The 17,085-nt window shown below is 38.1% G+C and overlaps 1 protein-coding gene across 4 annotated transcripts in view; it reads right to left on the bottom strand.

Moving 5' to 3' along the window:
• ctnnd2a (catenin (cadherin-associated protein), delta 2a) overlaps nucleotides 1-17,085 on the bottom strand; it is a 464,623-nt gene that overhangs the window by 377,375 nt on the left and 70,163 nt on the right. For all 4 annotated transcript variants that reach the window (XM_088322042.1, XM_088322045.1, XM_088322044.1 and 1 more), the window contains exon 2: nucleotides 9,675-9,804. In XM_088322042.1, the coding sequence (XP_088178168.1) occupies nucleotides 9,675-9,803 (129 nt within the window). In that variant the 5' untranslated portion in view covers nucleotide 9,804. The remainder of the gene's footprint in view (nucleotides 1-9,674; nucleotides 9,805-17,085) is intronic.

Raw genomic sequence — 17,085 nt, 5'->3', positions numbered from 1 at the left:
CTTTATACAAGTATGTTTAAGGCTTTTATAAGTAACCTGTATTGTTTTGTACTGAAAAATAAACATTTCATAAAATAATATGCTCCATAAGGATAAATAAAGTGAGGTTTAACCTACTTTTGGAAGCTGGGCTTCAAGAGTTAGGCTACTTCCTCCTTCGTGGTAAAGTGGCCGAAATAAAGCGTTCAGACCATTTTCTCAACCGCACCAAGCTTTCTCATTCCACTTTCATTTTACACACAAACTGGGACTGTGACAGGAAGAAAAAGTCAGTGGATGCTCGGTGAGCTCTCACAGCGCCACTCGCCGGTAGCGGCAGAAAAAGAAACACCACAGTATACAAAATCTAACTTGCAGCAACGTCTGGATATTTTTTGACATCACGAGAAAAATGTTCGTAAGTGCCGTTTTTCGTAACTCAAAAGTTCGTAAATAGGGGAGCGTCTTTATTCACAAGGATATCCTATAATATTTTTAAATAAGAATTTAGAATACATAAATAAGGAATAAACATTGTTAATTCATTAGGTTTGTAACGCTATGGTTCACAAGTTGTTTTGTGGCTGTTTGGTGTTGATAAAGAGCAAGTCTTGAATTGGTCCTTTGAATTGTTCAAAAGAAAATAATCTTTCATGTATTTTCTTTTGAACAGTAAAAAAATCTGATAATTCATGGTTTACCCCGATTCCAATCTTTTCTGAACACCACATCTGTTGACCTTTCTCGTGTTCATTTCAAATTGATAACGGCTCAGCCGACCAGTTTACTCTTCAATAACACTAACTTGACTGAACAGAGGCAATTGTCAATGATTGCAGGAGTCTCGAATCACGCGCAACCAACACCTACTGAGAAATCCCTTCCAAGTATTCTCTTTTCACTGTGATGTACATTCAAAAGCGGGAAGTGTGCTTGAAAGAGAACATTTCTCCTTTCAAAAGGCCAAACGGCAACAACGAAGGGAGTCTGGAGACCGAACGGCATGAAAAGTATTAGCTGGCGTGCACTGAACAAGACCTTGCTTCTGTCGCATACACAAACTGCATCAGAGGAAAACCTTTGATGCTGGATTTGTGGATTATGCAGACGTTCAGCTCACATGCAACAAGCTTAGCCAAGGAATACACTCGTCTGGAATCTAATCACATACGTCAGTAAGTTTGCAGACAAAGATACTTGCAATAAATACTAGTGGAGCATCTAAAGTAAAATGCGTATAAGAAATGTGAATAATATAAGGATTCAGAGTTGAACCCAGGACGGGGGTGGGCGAACTATCGATTCACAAGCCGGATTGAGTTAAAACATTAAGCAGAAGGGCTATGCCAGGAGGAAACACATAATTTATTTTTTTAGCTACCAATACAGTCCTTAATCAAATACTTCGGCATAACATGAGAAAAAAGATAATATGGGCGTATCAAATTTTTATCGCCACTGCCATTTCAAAAATTTGCATTTACATTTTTTATACTTTTTTGTAAACATACCATTCAATTAAAAATTAATCTAAAAAAATGGAGATAGGTCTTTTTAACAATAATATGCGTTTGTGAATAAACATGCATGTACCTGTTACATTTCCTTCTTTCTGTCTATAAATAGAGCATTTAATCAAATTGGTTTTGAAACACTCAGAATTAAAGGTAAGAGAAGGCTTAAAAAATTCGGCCTGACAGCAAACCACGAAGAATATATGAACTGAAAAAGCTGAAGTGATAACTGCTTTGTATTACCAATTAACTGTGATGATTAAAACTAAATGAAAATACAAATTAAAATGTATATATATATATATATATATAAATATATATATATTAATAATGCATTAGCTCAGGGAGGTAGAGCGCTCGTCTTGGGATCAAGAGATCGCAGGTTCGAAGTGTCCTTGGGCAAGACACTGAATCCCTAATGCCCCCAATAAGCAGGTTGGCGCCTTGCATGGCTGCATGGCCGCTATTGGTGTGTGAGTAAGTTTGAAGTAAAGCGCTTTGGGAAGTCTTTATTGACTTGAAAAGCGCTATATAAATGCAGACCATTTACCATTTTATTTCAGCAATATTATTTTGTATAATGTACAATATTGTGAACTGAAAAATCTGAAGTGATAACAGCTTTGTATTACCAATTAACTGCGATGATTAAAACTGAATAAAAATATAGATTAATATAATTATTTCAGCAGAATTATTTTCTATAATGTACAATATTGTTGTGAACTGAAAAATCTTGAAGTGATAACTGATTTGTGATCAATCATGGCGGCGCCCCTGTTCGGCTGCGGCTACATCGGCTCGCTTCAGTTTTTTTACACTTCGTCATAAAACCCAGTCTTCGACTCAGTTTTGACGGCGAACAAAGTCAACTCAAACCGCAGATTAATATACGATCGTAGTTTTTTTGCTGGATATGCGATAGACATTTCGTTCTGTGTACATTGTTACAAAGAATGACAATACAAAGGAAATTATTATTATTATTATTATTATCATCCAGAAATCAAGCGCTCGGTGCTACGACCACTTGGGAGTGTTTACTTAGCCTCGGACTGCTACGTCAACAAGACCCAGCGGCCTACAAAGCAGCGAAGCAGAGTGGCAAGAGAGCGGTGTGACCGGCGGAGGAAGCGAGCTTGTCGGGCCGGGCTAACCGCTAGGCTAATGGCTAAACCCTTCAAAACGCCTCTCCCATCCATTTTCCTCTCCAACGTTCGCTCTCTGGACAATCAACTGGACCATTTACAACTGGAACTAACATCGAACCGCGAGATGGACTGCTGCGCTATAATTCTGACGAAGACATGGTTAAACTTATCTATCCCGGCTGACGCTCAAGGAAACTGTGCGGGTCAGATGTATCGACATTTTGTTCCGTATACACGAATGACAATAAAGTATATCTGAATCTGATCTGTATTACCAATAAACTTATGATTAAAACTGAATGATATATAGATTTACTGTATATTATGTATTTGTCACCGATTTACAATTTCAAACTCGATAACACTAAAATTTGGGGACCCATAGATCTCTGTTGGGATCCATAGATTTTTGAGCATGCGAGTCCCCGGGACCCATCACTTAAATGAAAAGGTAAAATGAACACTGTATTGGGCCTCTTCTATCAGTACTAAATTTGATATTATGCATAAAAAATATCAAAATGCAATCGACGTACCTAAGAGACTTGAGAAACGTTATTAAATTTGATTTATCATGTTAGGTTTGTCCTGTTAAATAGTCTCATATCACAAAAGCAAAACCTTTGAAACACCTACATTTTGGCTCAGGATTGTTTGTGTCCTCTGATGTCTTTCATCCTAATGACATGTACCTTTCCCAATAACCCACATTACTTTGATGTAATTAATCACTATTAGGATGCTTATGCCATTAATGTCATTAACCCACTAGTATAAAAGGACAAATTTGAAGGTGATAAGCAACATCATTCTGAACCCTTTTTGAGGGATACCAAAAAATGTCTAACTAATTCATCAGTTTTACGCTTCATGGATTTCCTTTATGATAAAGAAGCAATGCAGAAATGAATCTCACCCCATTAAACCTCAATTTCAAATAAAAATCCAAGCCTCAATACTGTAAAGCACTTTGGCAGCAGCAGGTTTGTTGAAGTTCTCCTGAGGCGACCTGAGAGGTGATGCAACCTTCTGCAAAGAGTCATAAAAAGCTCAAACGATTTTACGCGAAACCATACTAGGAAATATGAATGGTGGACACATTTTTGCTGCAAATTTACACATCAGAGAATCCCAAAAACAGACTAATTTCCTTCATAACTAACCCAGTAAAAACATGAGGAAGTTGCACCACCGCAAGCTAGTGAAATCATTCATTAAATTGCCAGGGATGAAGTCTCAAAATAAAGGAATTAGACACACTATGCGTGTCAAAACTTTTTCCCACTAAAGGACGATGCAGAAAAACGAAACGATACAATAGCCGTTATGAGATTCTCAAACTGAATAAGACAAAATAACCAAAAATAATGTGTATTAAGGATTAAAAACTGCCCTGAGTGGATCTCCATTTTGAGAACAAACACGAGAAATTTAGGGGAAAATCTAAAAAAATGGTGCAGGAAAACCTAAAAAATTGGGTTATTCTCGGAAAAGCCTCACCTTCCATAAAAAAAAAAAAAAAAATGTTGGAATCCACAATAACCAAACCGCTCCAGTAACCTACAATTTCCCAACAGTTCAAAAAATGGTAAATAACTGACTCGAGAGTTAATTTTGTGTTGATCATTTCTCTTTGGAATTCAAAAGTCCCCTTTCTTCAATGTAAACTGCCTTCCATCATGATTTAAGTAAAAACTAATTTATTGCCTTTAAATTTTGTTGTACAGCATATGGCAATGACTGAAACTGATAAATGGACCCAATGTAGAGAAAGCCCCAATCACCGGTTGCCATTCGTTCAAAGCAATACTTTTGTTTCTAAGAATGACACGATTTCTGTATTTATTTATTCATTTTTTTGCTTTCCATGCGTGAGATATTTTAATTTTCTGCTTAAATGGGATAAAAACAACACAGACACTCCTAACGCTGCGGCTGTTGATATTTGCAGTACCAAACCTCCTTTCCTCGTCTCCCTATAGAAAAAAAGACCATGCTAGGTAATTGTAGAGATTTTAACGACTATTCCAAAGATGTCTGCATGGCAACAGCTGGAGTCTGGAAACACGCTATTATTTGAATCCATATCACTCTCACATTCCATCATCACCTTTCAATTGTTCTGTGCGCAGCGAACACTTAAATAATCATGATGAAAACCGTTATAGGTGACGATAAAGTTGTTTGAACGATGTGAGGAAAAATAAACGAGCCCACAATAAATGGAGTTTGGGCCTCGGGGAGTTGTGGTTGGTTTGGGGAATGGGAGAGGATTTCGCCCTATCGAGCCCTAGGCCCTCTTAATATGGGTTTCTTGAATACTAGGCTCTCCCACATAGAAGTAAGATGTTGGGCCCGGGCCTGAATTTCTTCATAACATGCACGTACTTTTACTTTTAAGTAATGACTTATATAAAGAAAATTCTTGCCAAACTATCAGTTCAACTCAAAATAACTAAATCCAAATAAATTTCCCTCCTCGGTGTTAGGGTAAAAGACGTGCGGCTTCCTCCCTCCACCTCCCTCACGTCTGACGTCATTTCTGCTTCTTGCCAAAAGCTTTACAAACTTTGTTTCTGCTTTTGGCTAAATATTTCACAATTTTCAGCTTGTTATCTGCAGATTTTGATTTTTTTTTTGGGTGCCATTTTGTTCAGTTTCACTTTCGTTCTCTACACGTTGCCGAGGTAGGTGTTTGCTTTGGCGGCATATTTAAGCTTCGGGTTTATTTTGGGCTTGGTTATCAAATCAAGTTAAAGAAAATTCTTACCAAACCATCAGTTTGACTCAAAATCACTAAATCCAAATAAATTTCCCTTCTTGGTGTTAGGGTAAAAGACGCGCGGCTTCCTCCTCCCACCTCCCTCACATCAGATGACAATTCTGCTTCTTGCCAAATACTTACAAGCTTTACAAACTTTCTTCTTTTTGGCTAAATATTTCACTATTTGCATCTTAGAATTGCTTGTAATTTGCAGATTTTGATTTACTTTTCAATGCCATTTTGTTCAGTTTCACTTTCGTTCTCTACACGTCACAGAGGTGTTCGCTTTGGCGGCCAAGTAAAGCTTCGCGTTTATTTTGGGCTCGGTTATCAAATCAAGTTAATCCGTTGGGTTTGGGCGAATTCAGGTTTATGTACCCGCTACTCTGGTCGGGTCGGGCTGAATTCTGTAGGCCGTTCTTATCTCTACTTCCACCACACCAGCAGTAAGGATAATTTGGGTGTGTATTCACCCCTAGATTATTTAGATCTCAACTGTTGAGATCCACCTTTGGACCAGTTTTCAATAGGTTGAGGGCTTCTGCTTTGGCAAAATAATTCTATGTAAAAAACAAAAATAAAAACAAACAAAAATGGAGGGAGGGTTGATAACACTCCTTAATGGTAGATGGGGACAATTCCCAGCAGATGTGAGTTGACACAATCCATTTCACAACACTTTAAACAATCTATAAATTGTGTTTACACAAGTTGACCATACAAAACGCAGATACATTTATGAGATACAGATTTAAATATCTCGAAGACGAAGGAGGAAAAAAACCTAAATGTGTTTTTTGCAGCTAGGTGCTGGTACATGAAAGCACGGGCCGAAAAATCTGAAGCAAAACGAGGCAAAAGCAGGCCGAGTTCTCCCTTTAATTCCTCCGAACTCAGTTTCGTGTTACAGCTAATGTTCAAGTGCCGCTTAATTTCCTTCAAAGCAAAAAGTGTTTCACTATTTACTTATTGAAAGGATAATAAGAAAGGTTTATAGTGTGAACTTGAATAACTTTGGATTGCAGTCTGTGTCTAATTTACGATGGGTTTGTGGATCAAAACTGCTACGGAGAAAATATGTGTTGCTTGTGCTCCACCAATTTTTTTTTTTCGTCTCTGAAGGATGCTAGAATTTACTACACAGATTAAAAAAAACAATTACGTTATTACTTTAAGTTATTTGAGTTCTGATATGAATTACGAATCCCAAGAAAATTGATTCAATGAACCAGACCGATAGAAATAGTTGTCAGTGTTGATTGTTTGGTTTAAGTGAGTGAAGTTTTCCCAGCTAAACATATACATGATGTTGAATATTTCAAAAATAGCCGAAGCAACTCAGGTGAAGGGTTTTGGATTTCATTAAAAATGCAGCAATTAAAGCATTAACATTATAACGTGAAAGTTTCTTGCTCATTATGCTTCAAAAGATGTGCATATGTTCAATACCTAGTTTAAACTGCACAATCCTTCCATTCAATACATTTAAGACGTGTAATTATTTTCTTGATTATGGCTTAAGATTGGTGTGAGATTAGGGGTTCCTGAACTCAGACCAGTTGAGTACCACTGATTTAGATGATAGATACTGGTATCTATGGTTGACCCTTTGCTTAATGTCATTCTTATTTCTCTTTTAGTTTCTGACCTCAGTGAAACTTCTTTCCTGGTTAAGGAATATGAACTGGAAAACCGAAGGAAGACCACATGCATGCTTAACCAAACTCCTTTGCACTCCAATTATTTTTTTATATATATTTCTACAATGCTGAGCTTATGATAGTATATTGCCATGTCTGCCTTTTACCTTTGCTGTGTTCATGACTACTTGAGTCAGCTAAGAGTAAAAAATGAAGGACGATTGGTACTGAATAGCATGAATACATGCACACATAGAAAAAAAGACAATGGTGCTATGAGAGAAGATCTTGGATCAGACACACTGTGCTCTTAAAAAAATAGGAGCAATGATTCTCTATGAAATGATCTCGAATCAGATGCATTAAACAGTCTGCAATCTGTCAGATGCATATAAATCATCGAGATTTGTGGAATCTTAAAGAAGATTTCTTATTTTTGCAAGGTAATTTATCTGAATTTGTAATCCTCCAGTTTGCTCGAATATAGTATTTATTGGCCATTGTTATTCAGGAAGAAGAATGAGACTAGTAACACAGGGACGCTGGCAACAGAATCTATAACTGTGCAACTTGGTTATGTAAATTAATGTGGTTTAGCTTTTGAAACAAATGCATCTCCTGAATCAAAATACTATTTAGCTTGTTATGTTTACTTGTATATCAGTACCAAGGCAATAAAACTTTGAATTACTTACTAATAACCCACTGTATCTTATACTCATGCTGTAATAACAGCATATTATTCTTTGGATATTTAGTGGCTAAGAAAACACCTTATGTAAATATTACAAGAAAGTCCAGAGTAATGGAAATATTTCTAACATATTAAAAACTACATAAAGGTATATTACCATACATTTAAAGGGATAAAGTGTAATATTTAGCACCTCCTAGGGGTAAAACAAAATGTCGAGCATTAAAAAAAAAATAATGATTTAAAAAAAACAGGCAAAAATACATGAATTTGGTGGATAATTTAAAATTAAAGGGAGCTGACATGACTGTCCGTCATCTTGCTGCTACAGGTACCCAAAAACCCGAAAAAAGTTGGGCAGAAAAATGAGAAATAAAAGTTTTTGGTCATTTTGAGGATCCTTGTGCTTTGTTGCACTCGTTTTTGGTTGCACAAAGTCATACAGTGACATGTAGTGGTCAAATAATACACACTGTCCCTTTAAAAATGAGATGTGTGTTAAACTAACAAGACCTTGTGTGTAACTCACTTCCCCGGGGCTGTATCATTTGTTGCCTCAAATGCTATGACTTGTGACAAAGATTTAAAACTTTAAAGGGATAGTGTGTATTATTTGACCACTAGACGTTGCTGTATTGCAGGCAAGTCCAAAGTCTGGCCCAGGACTCGTTACGTCCCGTGATCAATTTTTTTGTTGCCTGCGGACTCAGTTGTATGTTTAATAATATGTGGCTTTCCAGGAGAGTTTACTGCAGAATAAAATGAATCTGCACAAAAAATAAATATTAAAAATAGTAATTAATTTTTTTTTAAAAAAATCACCATTTCACCTGATGAGAATTTTGGCCGACCGCATTTTTGGCATGGCGACTGTAAATAAAAAAAAAGGAAAGTTGACTGAGGGACGCCGTTTCCAGGACAAGTAGAACTACTTTTCCGCCGAAAACCGATCAACTGCATCAGCCTATTTTCCCAAGAGACTGTAACTGTTTTCAAAAACTAAAACATCAAGAGGCACTGCCAGACAAAACATGCCGACTACAAAAAGCTAACTGGAAACGATTGTTGTGAATAGGTGAAGCAACAGGAAGCTGTTTTAACCACACAGCACCACTTTTTCACGAGCCCTTGCGGTTCAAATGAAAATTCTATAAGGTCACGACGCTGATCGGCAAGCACTGCAACCCTTTCACGGAGGTTCAATTCATTGGAGACTGTTTAAAGAATGCCAGGCTGAATAGTCGGCCCTCACACATTTTCAGCTTAACAAATCCAGCCCGCTCTCTGAAAAGTTTGGACTCCCCCCTGCTGTATTGTATAGTGCGACTGAAAACAAGTGCTAAAAAGCACAAGGGATAAAACAAACTACGGAGGGAAAAAGTGTGCAAAGCAAACCATTTTTCTTCTTATATTTTTGCCATTCCCAAGGTTTTGGGGTTTTTTTTGGGTACCCGTAGAAGCAAGATGGCAATCAGTTTGACCGACCAGTATTTTTGATGACTGTTTCTAGTAATTTTTGCTGAACTTTTAAAATCAATATTTTTTTCAATGTATGTCTTGAATTATTGCTTATTGTTTGTGTATATATGTATATATATATATAAGTATTTTTTTTGTTCGTGAATTAAGTTTTTTTACAATTAGGAGGTGCTAACTATTACACATTGTTTCTTTAAGTTCGTTATAAAGTGACAGAAATCGGAATAAAATTCAAGTAGAAACAACCAATCAATCTTGTTCTTGAAGGTGCAATCCAGAATGTTGGCTAGAGACATTTATGACCGCAGGCGGTCAACAACTATTAGCAGCATTTTCAGCTTTCAGTTCCCGAAACGGTTTTATTGTGACAAAGGATAGTCAAGATTCCTCCCGACTCTTCGGTGTAAATGCCCTCCCGAGGCTCACCCTGCGTGTAACAGCAAATGTTACTACCTGCTCTTTGACCGAAGCCAGGATAGAAGAAGTTGTCTCCGTCTCTGACCTGTCTCCATTGGAGGCGGACATCACAGGGGGGACCACGGCCCCCTTCTCCTGCTCCGTGGGCTGCTCCGGCACAGGCATTCTTGAAACAAATAAGATTGAAAAAAGCTGAATTCACGAAAGAGATTGCTTTAATGTAAGCTTGATTATTACATTGTATTCAAATAATTCATTCACGTCTGTTTAATAATACATTGAAATGTCTCTATTTTCCACACTACAAGGCTCCCCCTCCAAAAATAATTTTGGGACTTTTATTTTCATATACCTTTTAATATACAACCCTAGCCCTAATATGCACCATACTATAAGGCACATATAATTAAAACTACGGTAAGAACAAGGATTTCACAAAAAAAAATGATGAGTTAAACTTCAACTGTTCTATCAATGGACAAGTATTTATCACTGATTACAATTGTATAACATTGGATACAAGGGGAATTGAACCTGGATCGCGAGGGTGGAGCATGCCTAATCCTATCCTCTAGAACACTAGTAATACAAACAAAACATGAAAAGGCATTAGGTTCTATCTTGAGACACTGTTTTTGGTCATGGTACCAAATTGTTTATGTTATTGGGCCGGACAGAGACAAAAATGTCTGATAAAACCGTTACAAAAAAGTTTAGGGACAGAATTGTATTGCCGACATGCAAGGACTTTACAAAGCGATTCTGAAGTGAAAGAAGAGAGGCATTGTGGGAAGTAATTGGGTAATCCTGAACTGAATAAAAAGAAAAGCATTGTAGGAAGTAATTAGGCCGTCCTAACAATGTAAATAAATATTGCCATACTTATTCAAAACCTTTGTCACCTTTATTGCTTATTTTGAGCAGAAAAAAGGGAAACAAAATTAAATAAATATGTATGCATTTCCAACGAACCCTGGTATTTTGTGGTGTATAAGGCGCACCGGGTAAAACAGGACTTTCAAATTCTGGCCAATTTCAGGATTTTTAGTGCGGCTTATAATCTGAAAAATATGTTGGATAAATTAACACTACTATTTCAAAATCTTCATTTTACTAGATCGTTGTTTAAATCATCCTAACACTGAGTGTCACTAACCAAAAGAATATACCCTCTAGCTTAATTTTCAAAATTTGAAGAGAAAAGTAAGATTATTTTAATACATTTGATGAAAGGAATACAATTTTGAAGGACATACGTTTTGGGGGTCTGCCGCAGTGACATGCATTAAGAGGAGGCAAGTGAGGCACTGCAAAGAAATAAAAAACTAAAAATGTGTTCAATACTAAAATGTGTTCAGTGTTAAGGTGTTTGCTAGTTGAACGTCAGAGTTGTTGGATGTTGTCCGTCCAGGGTTACTTTAATCTGATTACTTTTGGATTACTCCAATACCAAATATGCTAATAAAAGACAAAATAAACTAAATATGAATAAAATGACTAAATTTTGTGCAGGCTTGGGGAGTAACGGAAAACATGGAACGGCAAAAATGATGTTGGCAAGCTGTTTGGATTTATTTTCATTTCGTTTCTGTCACATTTTATGTTAGTTTTGCCGGAGATCAAAGACGGATTCTTATATTTTATTATGATTATTATTAATACAATCTTTATGTGATGTAATACTGTGCTGAGCATTTGCAGAGTGAGGCACGCAACTCTCCTGCTTCATGGACAAGATTTCTGATTTGGTGCACACCTCGGCCTCAAAGAATAGAATTATTTACGGTTGCAACCACCCCATTTTTAGGAGAGTTCAAGCACCCCCAAATTCATAGCATTTTTAAAATCCTCTTCTGCTTAATGAAGGACAGGATGGGCTTAAATATGATGAAACCACTAGATAAAAAAAATGTCAATAAGTAAAACAAAATGGAAATGTGAACAACGCAGTGTCGGAAATAATCATAGGACAGCTCTCCTCCTACCCCCTTCTCTTTTGCTCGGCTAGTGTCACTTACGGCATAGCGGTGGAGTCTGTGGAGGCTCTGGTGTATTATGGTTAGAGTATTTTATACAGTGGTTAGATTGAATAACTATTTTATTACACAAGACCATGACCTGGTGATCATCAACAGATATTAGTCCTTATTAAGCTGGTTGGATTGAATGCAACAATGTTTTGCCCAACCCCTTAACGTGTCTGCAAGATAATACGTGTCTGTATGATGTTAACTGTCACTGAACTATGTCAGATTTCACTGGAAAGCTTAAACCCTTGGGATTCAAGATATGATGACTATCTAAATATTTACTAATATCACAGAAAAATCACCATCAGTCTGGAACAAGATACCCGAAAAACTAAAGTCGAAGTAGCTCACCAAATACGTCATGTTGCAGCCCTAAAATTCGATGATAGTACACAACCATGGCCTCCTTACATCCACGAGAGTCTAGTGCAGGGGTGGCTAACCCTGTCCTGAAGAGCCGCATGTCCTCCATGTTTTGGAGGTTTCTCTGCTCCAATATAGGTGATTCCAATCACCTGGATCGTTATCAAGCTCTCACAAAGCCTGCTAACAAGCTGAAAATTGACGTCACCTGTATTGGAGCAGAGAAACCTCCCAAAAAAATGCAAGACATGCGGCTCTCCAGGACCGGGTTAGCCAGCCCTGGTCCAGTGAATCCAACTGTATAAAATGTTTACTCTAAAACACGAGAAAATGCAGACAAATAAAAAAAGAAATCCGCCATTAAGCATCTCTGCATCAAGGGACGTTGCTTGTCACTAGCTGTCTGTTTGGACCCATATTTCCCCTTTACAGACTAGTAAAACTATTTTCTACAGGTCATAGGTCTCTGAACTTTTTCTTGACATTTTTTTTCAGCCAATTGCTTTGTTTCACGGTCCACAGTCTGCATTAGCATATACCGGCCTGTATTCCTTAAAAAGATAATGCCTCTTTTATCCCTGAATAAATTTAGCCAATAGTGACCGATTCAAATGATAATTGACACTATTTTTTAGCCAATTAAATTGTAAATGAGTAAATATGAACATGTTTCTATTTTATTTAAATTGAACACTAAAAAAGGTGTGAGTAACACCACTAGTGATGAATATTTATGCAACATTTTTACGCGGAAGTGAGCTCAATAGTAATAGAGATGTGGAAAAAGAATTCAAACTTTTACAACTCTTTCACAATGTCTAAAAAAATTGGCCAAAGTAAAAAGTTGTAAAGGTTTAAGTGTTGTAAACTGGTCGTCTCCAAATAGCCAGTTTTGGAAACACCTAAACCTGCCCTTAGAAAAATGTGTTTGTTCTTCAGATTTCAAAATTGACAAGTTACCAGTTAAGGCTTCAAGCTATTGTCTCACCTGTTTTTCAGCTAAGATGCCCATGCTACATTAATTTGCAGGCATTTAATTGCAAAAATAAAATCAGGCGGGAATAAAAGCCTTCTATTTCTGTGTGTTCTGACTCCGATTGCACAATATTAGTAGCACTTGCAGTGATTATTTTAGTTTGGATTTAGAGTATTTCTTTTCGAAAAAGACCTGAAGCGTCCATATTCTTCAAATGGTTCAAGAAAAGCAATTGATTTACTCTGGGTGAGTCTTGAATTGGGTATTTAGGTGAATTTTGAATGACCGGTAAGGGGCTAAATAACGTAAATGAGTAAAAACTGGGTATGGAATAGTAATAGTCTTTCTGCTGATTACAAAGTGTAATGTGATGTTCAGAAATGAGAAGTGAAACCCCTGAACAAAGTTGAATGATCCATAAATCATTTTAAGTGAAATGATAGAAAAAGCACCCCCAAAGCTCCGAACCTAAAATCGCTCCTGGAATTAGTCATTGTATTAGCAAGCTAACAGCAAGTCAAGCCATCCAGTATTATATTTTCTTGTTGCGTGGACTTTTTTTTTCGGAATGGAGGATTACCCATCTGGCTGCTACGGGTACCTCGAAAAGCCAAAAAACAGGTGAGAGACTGGGCGACAAAATGAAACAACTGTGTAACTGTTAAATTCTGCCCAGTAGTTTGCACTGCACAAGGTACCAACATCAAATAAAGTACACTGTCTCTTTAATAAGCAAAGCTCCATGGCAAAAGTCATCGATCACCCGCTTCATATTGAGCAGTTTTCCATGATAACCCACGGTAATAATTGACACTCCGGGGCCACTGACATCTCCATCCATCCATTATCTTCACTACTTTTTCTCAGTAGGTTCGCAGGGGTGCTGGAGCCTACCCAAGCTATCATCTGGCGGTGGGCAGGGGACACCCGGAACTGGTTGCCAGCCAGTCCCGGGGCACACAGAGACAGACAACTCACTCGCTCCTTCACACCTAGGGACAATTTGGACCAGCCAATAACCTGACATGCATGTTTTTGGAATGTGGGAGGAAGCCGGAGTGCCCGGAGGAAAACCATGCAAGCACGGGAAGAACATGCAAACTCCACAAGCGGAGGCTGCGGTAGCTGGCAACCAGTTCTGGGTGTCCCCTGCCCACTGCCCAAAGATGGCTGGAATAGGCTTCAGCACCCCCGCAACCCTACCAAGGTTAAGCCGTGCAGATAATGGATGGATTTGTTACCGTCCTCCTTACGTCAACACCAAATGCAGAATTAATATGCATTTGACGTGTGATAGCTTGTTCGGCGCATCTTGACGTGTGTTCCCCAGTGAATTTTTGACACGTCTGTTGAGTCATGCATTGATATTTTTCCTGAGCCAACACTCATCATTGGTTAAATAAGAAAACCAAGTATTTAAGTTATCTGGGCTTTACTCCAACTTTAATAGAACCGGGCAGGTTTACCAACAACTGGCGTTCATATTTAATCTTCTTTAAAAGCTCAGTGAAAAAGACTGGAAGTAGGACAGCAAGTTTTACAGCAAAGAGACCACAGGGAGCGGACATTGTCAATAGAGCAGAGTAAATAATGAGGCAAGTAAGTGGAGAGACTTTCCTGGGAGACTCATCAGCCCAATTACAATGGCCAATGTTGACATTCAAGTTTGTGCCAACTTTTGTTAGGGCAAAGCTGTGACCTTAACTCTCAGTCTCAGCATTGCAATAATAATAGCTGACTGCAAGGGATTTTCAAAGCTTGGTTGTTTCTTTTGTGTTAGGGAAACACAATTTGAACATTGTTGGGTAGTAAGGGTGGCCGGAACGATCCAAACATGGATACTACAGATGTTCCCCTATTTACGAGCATTTGAGTTACTAACAACGGCACATACAAACATGTTTTCAAAATGTCAAAAAATATCCCGACATTGCTGTAAGTTAGATTTTGTGTTGTGCACTTTTTCCAAGCACATGACAGTACTGTAGCGCTTCTTTCCGCCACTACCGGTGTGTAGCGCTGTGGGAGATCCCCCAGCATTCACCCTGAAGAAAAAATCTGACTTTCTTTTCCCAGTCCTTGTGTAAACATTTTATACATTATCTCCAGCCCGCTAAAAACTGGCATTTTTATTATTTAATATCTTATGCCTACATTCAATACAGTTGGTGTAAAGTGTGACGAAGAGGTAAGCCGTTTCTTTTGAAATGAAAGGGGAATAAGAAAGCTTGATGCGGTGGAGAAAATGGTTAGATCACTTTTTGTCGGCCACTTTCTACCATGGATAAAGGAAGTCGCTTAACTCTTGAAGCTTATCTTCTAAAAGTAAGTTAAACTCAACTTTATATCAAATATTATTTTCTGAAATGTTTATTTTTTAGTACAAAACAATACAGGTTACTTATACACACCTTAAACATACTTACATACACCTTAAACATACATCCCATACAAAATATAGAATTGAAGCAACTTATAAACAAATGCAACTTACGAACGATCGTCCGGAACCTATCTCGTAGGGAAGCGTCTGGTTTTGTATTTTTGTTACATTGTTGCGTTTTTGTTTTACACTCTTGACATTTGTTCCACATTTTTTCCTCAATTAAATGTGTTTTTTTTTTGACTTATCAAAAAATACTAGTGGTATCAATTATTTGTAATAATGATCACACAAAACTATCAGCCTGGAGAAAAACATTGTCCTGGGCAGCCCCCAATTTTTGGGGATAATAGGGTGTGTGAATCTAGCACAATCATTCATCAAATCCAGATAATCTACGATACTCTTATGGTGTAATTATTTATGAAGAATAAAAAATTATTATTAACTGTTCCATAAGCAGCCCGCCAACAGTCGCAGCGGGCAATACCATCTCCATTGAGGGCTACTAATCCATTAGCATGAAGAAAACTGTAAACAAGTCAGAAGGTTTGTAAATCCAACGTTGAGTCAATCCATTAGTTAGCTCGATTGCCAGTCGACAGAGACAGCAGGCGAGGCGGGGTGGTGTCTGTAAATAAAAGATGCTGCTGAGGCAGCTCACAGATGGATTTTTTTACTTTCCCTAACAAACTGGACTTCTGAGGCTGGCATTCCCTCTCAAAGAGAAGGAAATGACTCACCAAACTTTGGATATCGAACAAGGCAAGACTCCAACAGAGTCACTGCCGAAGCGTCTCAGGGACTGTTTGTTGAAGGTATTCCCAAATTCTAAAACATGCAAAATGTGAGGAAAAAGTGCATGTTTTTTTTCGACAAAAATCGATCTGAATTCTATTGGTATATTCCAATGAATTTCCGTGCATTTTAAAGAACACTTTTGACCTCCTGAGCTGTTATGTTGTGAGGAACACCGGCACCCTAGAACATTGGTTTGTGTGTTAATTACCCAAAGAGGTTACGAGAGTTTTAAGCCAAGTCTTGGTCGTTTTTGTGGAGAATGCCTAGGCGTTGTGTCGCAGGTGAAAGCAGTAAGGGTACAGCAAAGGGTAAGCAGCCAAAAAGGGGCTAGTTTGCAAAAAAAAAAAAAAAACACAAGCAGCAGAGCTAACCAGGACCAATCAAAAAAAAGACGGAAGCACCCGCGGCAGAATAATGCAAGGCTGGCCAACCAAAAAATACACAGTGAGCAGCCAGGCTAACTGGGCACCAACAACAAAAAACAGCTTCGGTGACAAACGCAAAAGCTGGACAGTAATAAACTGAGGACCACGGCAAAATTGGGGCATCACCAGGCAAGCCAGCTAAACACACCGTGAGCAGCCAACAAGCGCCAACTGGGAGCAAACAAAACAGGGAAGCAGCCCCGACGCTAACGGGGAACTCACCGGTCAAAACTATACGAACAGCAACACACGTGGCAAAAACACAAACATAAAGCCACAATCGCCTACCGAAAAGGACCCAAAGGCAAACAAGGAACAGTGGAAAGTAAACTTCCAACACAGCTTTTGGAGGTCCAAACAATAAACCCCAACAAAAACAATCACAAGAACCCAGGATATGAAAAATTCCATTGTCTTGTATTGTCGGACAGACCCAAACTGTAAATAAAAGATGCTGCTGTGGCAGCCC

The sequence above is a fragment of the Urocampus carinirostris genome, chromosome 18 (assembly GCF_059441175.1).
Source record: "Urocampus carinirostris isolate Australia breed hairy pipefish chromosome 18, RoL_Ucar_1.0, whole genome shotgun sequence".
NCBI classification, from domain to species: Eukaryota; Metazoa; Chordata; class Actinopteri; order Syngnathiformes; family Syngnathidae; genus Urocampus; species Urocampus carinirostris.
The sequence above is the reverse complement of the archived record's forward strand: the minus strand, read 5'-3'. Positions and strand labels throughout refer to the sequence as shown.